At 44.8% G+C, this 11,367-nt stretch overlaps 1 protein-coding gene across 1 annotated transcript; it reads right to left on the bottom strand.

The window, feature by feature from the left end:
* Positions 1-1,622: 1,622 nt before the first annotated feature.
* bmp2b (bone morphogenetic protein 2b) lies at positions 1,623-7,743 on the bottom strand. The gene is made up of 3 exons (XM_050058442.1): positions 7,317-7,743; positions 6,035-6,402; positions 1,623-2,900 (listed from the first exon to the last, which is right to left on the bottom strand). Exons 2-3 carry the CDS (start codon positions 6,387-6,389, stop codon positions 1,987-1,989), a joined length of 1,269 nt encoding a protein of 422 aa, XP_049914399.1. The 5' UTR covers positions 6,390-6,402; positions 7,317-7,743; the 3' UTR covers positions 1,623-1,986.
* Positions 7,744-11,367: the final 3,624 nt, after the last annotated feature.

The raw sequence follows: 11,367 nt of genomic DNA on the forward strand, positions 1-11,367 counted from the left end.
AGGTAGAATAAAATAACACATGCAGAAGATTGAAACTGAAATGTGGTAGGAAGAGGGAGGAGGTGCGTGTGTGTGTGTGTGTGTGCATGAAGGGAGGGTATAAAATAATTGGATAGTTGCATCATCTAGAGTAGACGGGTGCAATACACCCTCGGAGGATAAGAATGGGTAAACAGATAAGATCTGAGGCGCAAGAAAAAAAAGTGACATTTCAGTGTTTTTACTGCCCGTGAATAAAGTCTCACGGCTCCTTCTAAATGTTTTGATTTACATTTCCTATATAAGTAACAAGCGTATCTTTGTTCGACGCACATTTGTTTTTGAAGAGAAAAAGCCCACCAGGAAACCCTTGAATAGATGATTGAAAAAACAACCACGTTGGTTTTCCATGCAAGCGTATGCATGTGTCTGAGATTGAAAACCAACATTCCACGGTCCCAATGTGCGCTCACATAAAAAACATTCTATTTAGAGCATTTTGAGCTGCCTTGTGATCCCTCCAAACCCTTTTCTAATGCAAACACAGCAGAAAACGCAGTCAGTCAAACTCCGCAAGAACTCTCTCTGTTTCTCTTTTCCCTCTCATTATCTGATCTGCTATTGTGGCTACACTATAAACTTTCATCTGTGTCTTTCTAGAGCAGTTTTTAGTCTCGATACTCTGTTGTTTCCATCAAAAACACTGCAGTATGAAGATATTGACTCAGGTGCTTCAAACTGTCTCACTGCAACATATGATATGTTTTGTTTTTGCCAGCCAGCCATCCCCACTGTCTCAGTGAATAAAACATGACTCTTAATCTGTTTAGGGTGTCAGTGTTTGGTATTTATCTTCATTATCTGCTGCTGCTGAGTAGTTTTGTGAGACATTCCTGCATTTCTTTTCTTTTTCTTTTTTTAACTTCAGTGCCGAAACACATCAGAGCCTTATGACTCAGAGACGACAAAGAAAGGCAGCCAAACTCTGAAGTGGGGAAGAATCTGTCTGAGCATGTGCAGTATGTGGACAGGTGCAGGTGTGTGTTTGTTTGTCTTTATTAATTAAAGTGCCAGTAGGCTCTTTTCTCAGTGAGAGCCTGTCGTTGTGTCTGTGTGCAGCAGTCTCAAATCTCACTATAAATAAACCCTGTGCCCTGTCAGACCTTCCTCAGAAGTCCTGCAGATTCACGTTTTCTTTAACCTCCGTTAATATCGGTTAGGAACAGAAAAAACATCTAGTCGAACCTTCCCAGGGATCTTTGCAGTGACATGTAATGCATGAAAACATGCTCTGGTGTTTTTCTAATCCTCCCACGGGAGTCTATCACATTTGTGGGCTTGTAACTTGTCACTCCCGTCCCGTGACCCTACACCCACTGCAGTTCATTACACCAGCGGCACCCTGACCCAGCTCCGTCACTTTCCTCTTCTATTGTTGTTGGTCTCCAGTTACATTTACCAAAAGAGTTCGATGCTTGGTTTGCAATCAGTGTAGTGTGAGCTTCTTGTCATCTGTTATGTTTGTGCAGCTAATTTCTGTCCGAATTTGAGACTCTTCAAGTCAGCCACACATGTTGGCCCCTGACATAGTTATGTCAACACTGCGTCACTGTAGCTGATCTTGGAAAATTGGAGCGACCACGTTTCTTTTCACGATAAATACACATTATTTATTTACAAATAAAGTGGTTATAATAGAAATAAATACAAAATAAAAATCTGAGCATTATACTTCATGTGGTATTGCACCCATTTGGAAATGTACATCAGAAATACATTTTCAAAACCAGTAAAGGAATATTCCTCTGATTAAAATATTTATTTTTCCCAACTTTACGTAGACATAAATATATTCATATATAGTTTTTTTTCTTCTTCCACAATAGCTCTGTTTTGTCTTTCATATAAATAAACGTCTTCATTGGGAAACCGGGTGTCCATAATAACCTCTGATGTCTCTTTCAGTCTCTCTCTTGCCCACTGTCTCTTTCTACTCATGTCAGTTTCTCACCGGCAGCCACATCCCTCCACCACCATGTCCTGGTAGTTTTTCAGGATGACCTTCTCGTATTCATCCAGGTAGAGCAGGGAGATGGGGCTGAGGTCAGTGGGCACACAACAGGCTCTGGGGATGTTCGAGTTGACTGAGTTGACCAGCGTCTGCACAATGGCATGATTGGTAGAATTGAGGTGGTCTGCAAGGGGGAACGGACATTCCCCATGGCAATAAAAGGCGTGGTAGCCAGGGGGCGCCACTATCCACTCGTTCCACCCCACGTCACTGAAGTCCACATACAGGGCATGCCTCTTGCAGCTGGCCTTGTGCTGGTGCTTCCTGCGCTGTTTGCGGAGCGCCGCTTGACGTTTTTCCCGTGTGTGGAGCACCGAGTCCCCACGGCCATCGTGGCCGTATGTCACCAGCAGAGGCCGAGCCTGAGGCCACGAGTCCTGGTCCTGGTGCAGGGACCGGCTCACCCTGACGTGCTTACTACGTCTCTGGGCATGCTGCCCATCCATCTCCCCCTCCTCTGGGTGAAGCACCTCCACCATGAAGCCATGGTTGTGACCTTTCCCAGAGGTCCACTGAGATACAGCGGGGCTGACGTCAAAGCTCTCCCAGCGGCTCAAAGAGTCCTGCACTAGCCGAGTGTCCAGCAGACGCACCAGAGGCTCCCTACCTTGAGTGGCAGGAACTCCGAATATCTCGAAAATGTTGATCCGATGGAAACCGCCAGCAGGAGCGCTGACACTGGTGCTGCTGTTTCTGGAGCTGTTGCTGGGGGGCGCCGCTCCCATGACCTGATCCCTGTAGACACGCAGCTCTGCAGAGGTGATGAGCTCCTCGTCAGGGATAGAAGTGAGGTTGAAGTAGAACTGCTGGGTCGTTTTTCCTTTAAGTCTGGCCAGGGCCTCCATAGACTCTACAAGAGATGGCACAGAGACAAACAGAGTGTAAGAGGATATGGGTGTGAGACGCATGCCAAGGATGAAACAAAGAGTGTATGCACGGTGCAAGAATGAGAAACAACATCTATGATTAAAGCCTAGTTCGCCTTATGGATCCTCTGTGAGCAGCGAAACCTTGGCTAAGAATGGTTTATCACATGGTTTCTCTTTCTCTCTCTCACATACACACATACACACACATACACACAACTTGCAGCCTTCTTTCTGCGCAGCCAGCCAAGCTGCCACGTGGTTATGCTGAGTGGGTGTGGGCCATTGTCACACAGGGATAACACACACATCAACACTCTGCATGCATGATTCAGTGTAATATTCTCAAGGTAATGTAACACCGTGATTAGTGTCACACTCATAAATTTACCTGGCTAACTGTCAGAAGATGAAAGCAGCGCGCTTCCATCCATCGATAGGATCAGACATGCTTGTCAGCCTGCCTTCAAATGACACATTTGCCCTATGAGAACTGGCTGCTGCACACAATTCCCACATGAAAAAAACATTGTAGGATATATTGAAGCACAATGAACAAAAGAGCAAAATCGATACAAAGCTGATTACAGAAAGTTTAACATAAATGGCAACTGTTGCATTAACCTTTGCAGAACTGGCTGGCTCTGAAATATCACAGGTAAATGTTGCAACGGGAAGGTTACATAGGAAGCCATTATTGGAAAGCTTAGGGTTCAGTGTTTGATATTTTATTGTTAACTTTATTGCAGCTCTGAGCTTTGAAACGCTCTCGTCTCTAAAAGTGCATTTAAGACATCTATTAAAAACGTCCCGAGGCATTTGAAAGTCATACATGTATACTTAAGCTCATCGGTATTCCCCTCCATATCGTACCGTAAATGACAGAAATCTTAGTAAAAGCTGCAATTTTCTTTGAGGCAGCTCCACTTTGAACTCTGTATGAAGTTCACAGATGATGTATAGACACACTTTTTAATCTGTTTGGTGTGGTAAAATAAACACAAACTTTGAACTCTGCGCTGTTTCAAAGGAGGCATTTAGGAAATTCCACCATCTCATCCTAAACCTCCCTCCAGAGGCACAAAGACCTCAATTAGGCCTATCACTCCTCATTTGATGTGGGAAAGCCCCCCGTCTCTCGTTCCCTCTCCTCTGTCCCCAATCCCTCTCTTTCTTTCCCTCCCCAATTCCCAAATCCCCTTCTCCCTCTGTTCTCTCAGCCCCCCAAATCCTCTTTTCTTTCTGTCTCCTGCTCTGTCAGTCTTCCTCTGTTCCTTTCTCACTCTCTCCCGTCTGTCTCTCCTCTGAGGAACGGCTGTGTGAACAAGTCGAGGCTTGTCAAAAACGTGTGAACCACAGATATGAGTGTATCAACATTCCTAATTTCTTTTCGCGCTGCATGCCAAAACAAAAGATAAAGGCTAATGTTGGGTCATTCATCACGGACCTGTCTCAGTCAGCCACTTCCTGTGTAATAGTGGAAATGTTCTATTTGGCATGGAAAATGGTTATTTTTGAAAACCGATAGGAGTGAAACTAATTATCCCAGTGAAATTAATATCAGCAGGCAGATGTGATGAATGATTAGAGCTACTCACTTTGATGTGCTGCACTTACATCTGTAGATACACGCTTATTATATGGAGTAGCCATCAATTGCACGTCTCCTGACATGGGAAGACTAACAACCCCGCAGCTCTGTTAGCATAGGATGAAAGAGCCAGGGGAGCATGTGTAAACACAGTCTGAACACATTCGTAATGGCCGGTGGTGTCAAGGTGTGTGCTGGCCGGGTGCAGAGGTTTCCAGTAGTGGGCAGGGAGCAGTCACTCAGCTCGGCTGCCCAGGCCAGGCTTGTTTGTAGTGTGTCAGTGTAGCCACTGGGTGTCATTGCACTAGGCCTCTGGAGAGCACCCAAGCAACCACTCAACCACCCCTCTGACTCACCCCTGATGGAAACTTCCCCACTCAAACACTTAGGACTCTGTATAAGGACTCTGTGTAGAGCCCCTATGGACGCAGTAACTCGCATGTTGTAAAAACTGGAACATGGGACGTAGGAAATTGAACAGTGTACACAGAGTCGCTATATGTTTGACATTGAAGTTATTTTTTTAATCCTACATAAATCATTTTGATATTACGACCAGGTGCACCACTCCGCTGCTCAAACTTAATATACAAATAAAGCATCAGTCATGTTTAAATTTCACCTGTTGGATTATTTTAGACATCTTAAAATAATCCACTTCATCAGCAACATTGTGTAAACACATAGTGTATGAGTGGTGAACTAATACACTTCATCCAGGACTTTCACTGTGTGAGCCTTATTCATCTGAGCAGCACATGTTAACTTGGAAGTAAAACGGAATTGAACTGAAACACCCGAATTCAACAATCAGCGCGTATCCAGCTTATAAACTAAGTGAGCAATTATGGTGTTATTGGAACGTGCGTAATGGCGCACAGCGCGGAGAGAGGGGGGGGGGGGGGGGGGGGGGGGGGGGATTTGGAAAGAATAAGGCGCGCACCCCCTCCTTCCCCCTTTTACTAATTTCAGTCCTGTTAGAAGTGACTCAGAATCCAGTCTGACACGATGACTTTGTCATAATGCGTGTTAGTGTAATGTCATGTCTTGTGTTATTGAAGTAACAGGGTGATGACTATCACCTGCGCAAAAGGCACACCGCCCTTTATCCTGCTCCTGTGGTGCGTGTCTGGAAAAACTGTTTTCAGAGCCCACGCAAACACCATCAATTATTAAGAAACAAATTACCCCAGGGATACCACCGCCCCTTGATGTTTTGAAGCCTGTGACAGCTGCGCCAGGGGCATGTTTGGTTAAAGGTTGCATCACTACATATATGAGGGTTAATTTAATTGTGCGTGGGGTCGCGTGTTTGTAAATCGTGTCAGTGACTTTAAAGCAAAACTTATTAGAGTCACAAATAACTTGGACGCGTGTCACCTGTAAATGACTAACCCTCCATAAAACAGTGAAGACTCTGAAGTTCAGTCTTGACGCACTGAGTCATGTTTAAATATAGGTTTGGGTTGTCTGAGAGAGCCGAGGAGCTCTCCGGCTGACAGGTAAAGGTATGTCACTAATACATACCTTCATGGTGAAAGCTTCTAATCGTGTTGGCCTTGCTGGCGGCTCTCTCTGCGTGTTTCCCCATGCTCTTGGGTCGTTTAGTGCTGTGGTCTCCGTTCGCTGAGTGCATGCGGTAAAGGTCCACCATGTACTGCGGCACCACGGCTTGCTTGCTCGGGGTCGGCCTGCGCCTCAGTCCAAACATATTGAGAAGCCGAAGCTCAAACTCGTTGAGGAAGCTCTCCGACTGCTCTGGGGTCTGCTTCCCGGATTCGCTGTATTTCCTCCGGCCGACCTCGGGGATAAGTCCCGTAGCACCTTCCAGCAACACCTGAGCGAGCAGCAGTACCATGAGAGAGCGGACCACGGCGACCATGATCAGTCAGTCCCTGTGGAGAAAGTTGGTTTGTGTCAATACACTGGCGCTGAGGTATTGACATGAGGTAGACACAGCAGGGGCTTCACTGCAGCATTCTCCAAACTGTGTGTGATCCCCCCCATACAGTAGGAATGATTGAAGGAGAGCAGCTTAAAAAGGGAAGACACCTCTTCACTTTGAAGTAGAACAAAAAAGGGAGCTGTGAATAACAACCCCGCCGGCAATATAGCGCGTCTAACTGAGACACAAGATTGATCTTAACATGGACAGAAACATGAAAATATCAAGGTGAGGAAGTTATGAAAGTAAAAAAAAGGGGGGAATGACACGGGAGAGGGAAATCAAAGAAAGCTGCGGGGGAGACTGCAGACATAAAGTCTCCAATTAAACGAGATAAGAAATCCCGTTTTACTGAAGTGATATGAAAAGAAATGCAAGTGTGCGTGGCCCCGAAAGATCACAAGAGGCATGAAAGAATGCTGGAGAAAGAGTAAGAATACACAGCAGCAGCAGGAGAGGCAGTCAGACGGTGCTACAAGCGTCTATTTGCAGAGGCTTTGACGGTCATGTATAATCATAAGGGATAGAGTTACTTCAAGAGGCTCGCAGGTGTTAGATCTGACGTGCGTACCAGAGCCAGATGTAGCCCGGGACAAGACATCAAAAACTAAGTATCATCTGAGTAACACAACCTCCAAAGGAACAACTTTTAAACTGTATTCCTCTTTTCACTGCGTTTTCCCCGAAGTTCAAAATGGGAACTTTTACGCACACACCCTGTGAGCATATATAGTGGCACAACTGCCGATTTCCACTTGTAAAGTAAACGTTTCCTCATAAGCAAGTTATTTTATACTTGTTAACATTTTGAGATTTGGTTTCTTTTGAGAACTTGATAAATAAAGTGTAATAGTTTTATTTTACCTGACGAGGAAGCGCTGTGTCCGGTCGTCGTTCCACCTTGGGGCTCCGATAAATTCCACATTAATTCGTGTTTAATCCACGCTGCTTCTCCTTGAGGGACCAAAGACAGCCCATGCCCTTCGCCGATCGCCTCTCGCACATATTCTCACCAGCTGCAATTCGGGTTAGGTCTTGGTCAGCACGGAAAGAAGGGAAAAAAATATGTTAAGTCTATGAGGAAGCGGGTTCGCGTAGGCAGGACCGATCTAAGTATAAAGCATCTTGGTTGAACATCTTTAAAAACACTTCGCCGAGACAAAAGTTGAGAGGAGCTGGCGTTGAGGGAGAGATAAGCGCACTCAAGTGTCGCTCCTTGGACCTTGTTGCTTCGAGTTGGGGAGCGCGTCGCCTCTCCTCTGTGCGCCACAGCGTAGTGGTTGAATTGATTGGTGCCTTCTCTTCCCCCAGCGACTCTTTTTGTCGTACAGTGATGTCACCAAGGGGCTGTAAATCATTTGTCCACTATAAAGCACCTCAGGCGGACCTATAACCCGGAGGCTCCGGACTTTTTCATGTCTAAGGATGTCAAACAAACACATTAGACCCCCTTTTGATAAGATTTGACCACCCCACAGGGAGATTTTGTTTTGCAATGGCTTTTGTCAACAGTCAGTTTAATACAGCCTTGAATTTAATAAAGTCTTGCTAATTTACATTAAAGTGAAATTAGATTATTCCACAAAAAAAACTCCTCCCTCCTGGGTGATCCCTGTCCCCTCTGAACCTTTGAAAACCATCAGCATATATATTAAAAATGACCTAACCTTATTACAAACAACTCTTCTTCTCTTGCATCTTTACATATCCTGGAAATTCACACCATAAAAATAGTCACAGAGTCAACAGTTAAAACCATCCTGTTGCTTTTAGTTGTTTGTTTTTCAGGGTGATTTTCCATACATAGGAATAGCAATCCTCTATTTGCTTAATGGCTTTAAATAACATTAAAATGGCTTGTTGCAGTCCCTAGGTGGTGTAATATTCCTGCGAATTCAACCACACGGAGCAAAAACACGTCAACTCACGCTGCTTTATGAATAGATAATTGATCGAGGTGGTAATAGCTGGATCAAATGTGTTTAGCTTTTGGATTAAGGTTAATAGATAATGGCATCACAATGTGTTGCTTTTGTGGTTTTAAAGGATTAGTCCCTGCTGAGGGACTATCACATCCTCCTGCTGAACTTCACAGTGTGTCTCAGTGTGTGTATGTGTGTGCTTTTACATGTGTGTCTGACACCAGAGCAGATTTATACATGCTTCCTCCTGACTGGATCAATCTCTTCATGTCAGTCCAGCAGCAGTTTATCAATATATCAGTGGCAGATTTTGGCTGCAGGTATTGCTGTCTCATATCTACAACGCTGTGTGAGAGCCAAGGGAGAGTGTCTCAAGAGGAGCCATCAGTTTCCCAAGATGGACATATTCTTTCACTTACAGGCAAAACTCCACATTTTTAAAATTATGCTTGCACAAAATTGTCTCTTAAAGAGGCTGCTTTGTGCTGATGTAAAATATATCTTCTTTTTTCTTAATGTACAACCCAGAGGGACATATTTGCACTATATGTTTCTGCAAACCACACATCCGTTACATTTGCATAGATATCAACATTTCTAAAGTGATATAATATACAAGGTGACTTTTGTCATTAGTTGGTGGAGGAGATGGTGGATGGTGTGTTGCTCAGGCAAGACACCTGCCAAGCTGCAGACCACTGTTAGAAAACAACAACATTGGTTGTTTTCTTGGCGACCCTCTGCAGTGTTTCCACTTGTTGCACCAAACATAGGTGTTGTTGATGGCACATTGTGGTGTTTCCCAGGAGCATTTGTGGCATCAGACCTGTATTTTTTACCAACGCATTGCAGCGTCTCCCAGTGATGTTTGTGGCATTGAACCAGGGTGCTTTTAGCGGCACATCATGGTGTTTCTCTGCAGCATTTGTGCCATTGAACCAGGGTGTTTTCAGCGGCACATTATGATGTTTCCCAGCAGTATTTGGGGCACTGAACCTGGGTGTGTTTAGCGGCACATCGCTGTGTTTCCCAGCAGCATTTGTGGCACTTAACCTGGGTGTTTTAGTGGCACATCGCTGTGTTTCCCAGCGGTGTTTCAGCCATCAAACCTGGGTGTTTTTAGCGGCACATCACAGGGTTTGCCAGCAGCATTTGTGGCACCAAACCTGGGTATTTCTCAATGACACATCGCGCTGTTTCCCTGCGGCCACCAAACCTGGGTGACCAACTCATCCCTGCTATCTAGCGGCGAAAGTTCCAATGTGTCTGCTACAGAATAATGTATAAAGTTACATCTCCGTGGTTTATTTATGCTGAAAGATTCATTAGACTTGGGAGAGTACCTGCTGTATTTGTACAGTGCACTCTCTCAGTGTCACAGAGGGGAGAGGGAAACTTTGCTGTATTGTTTTTAGCCTGTGGGGTGTAGTCAACAGCGTTAATGTTTGGGTCATCTCCATAAGAAAAGCCCCCATTGATTACCCCTAGTGACTTCCATTAGGTGATGATGGTGGGGCAGGCGGCTGTGTTTTGGCCAAAGCACCGGGCCTGTTTTCTTTGGAGAGATGGCAATAGATTAAATCCCACAGAGATCACAAGATAGCTTTGTCTCCTTCCAGGACAATAACATTTTATGAGGGATAATCCCAGATCATCCACTTAGCAATTAAAATACAGACAGGCCCGTGGGTGCAAGCCGTTACCTGAGTGGCAGTGTGCACTGTGTCTTGGTCTTCCCCTCGCTGGATCCAAACATTTTGATTCATACCTCATATGGTGGGGAATCTCCTTTGCTTCTTTTGCTTTCAGATTGTTTTTGACTTTTATGTAGTCAGATAAAGGTGACTTATAGTGACACATGCGCTTTTTCTATTGTTTTCTCCAATTATGTTACTCTAGTCCAGTTCATTCATTCATTTATTCTTCCATTCATTCATAAAATCACTGCTTAGATTTGCTCTATTGTCGCATTAATCTGTTGGCAGTGATAGTTGGGTCTCTGCTGTTGCCAAAACACCACTTGGTGAACTGAGTGCTCTAAACCCAAACTCAGGTAAAAGCTGCTCGGCATTTAGATGCTTCAGATTGGGGGATAAAGCCTCACACAGTAAGCTGTGAGTATCTTTAATTACCAGAGTGAGAGGATTAGAAAGAGAGGCCTTTATCTAATGCTTTCCCCTCTTTTTCATTCTGTATATACAAGTGTGTGGTTTGAATGAGCGGGCATGTAGAGGTGTGTGTTATGAGTGCACGTACACGCACATATTGTGAAGTGTGTGTGTGTCTTGGCACAGCTTGTGTCAAGCCAGCGCTGAGGAATGTGTCTAGCCAAGGCTGTTGAGGGACTTGATCAGTGATGCCCAGAGTGGTTTGAGAAGATCATGCGGCTCTGATACTGTATATATCATTGTTGTGAGCCAGATACATCATGCTTATCTAATCGCTGCAGCTGATCCAATTACATGCTGATTGAAAGGACAACATTGCAGAGCGAAACCCTGGCAGCCACAGAGTGCAGGTACAGATATGCTATCTGAAATCCAAATGAACGACCTACTGAGGAAGGCTCTGACAGGTTAAACTGTGACTCAGCCAGACAGCCAGCGCGGCCACCACCATCACTAGCGTCATTATTTCCTCCCTAAAGGCATTTGTTTGTTCGTGATAGCAGTAAATAGTCTCTGAAAGACACAGCACAGAACTCAAGGTCAAGACAGAGGTACTCACATGGATCTCAGCTGTTCTGTAACACCACAGAGCCATCGGCCCATTAGGACACTGGTTTACATCCTTTTTTTGTGGCAATATTTCTAGATGCTCTGCTCTTCTGACCAACAGCTTATAGGAAGGGGAAACATTATTCAAGGGTAAATGCAGTTTTGTCAAAACAAGCGCATATGCTGTACATGGTTTCCCACACTTTTTGTTGTAGGTCAATTTCTGTAACATATATGCTCAGTTTTTTATGGCAGTGTTCATGGATCCTGTTGGCA

The sequence above is a fragment of the Epinephelus moara genome, chromosome 12, assembly GCF_006386435.1.
Source record: "Epinephelus moara isolate mb chromosome 12, YSFRI_EMoa_1.0, whole genome shotgun sequence".
In the NCBI taxonomy this organism is placed as follows: Eukaryota; Metazoa; Chordata; class Actinopteri; order Perciformes; family Serranidae; genus Epinephelus; species Epinephelus moara.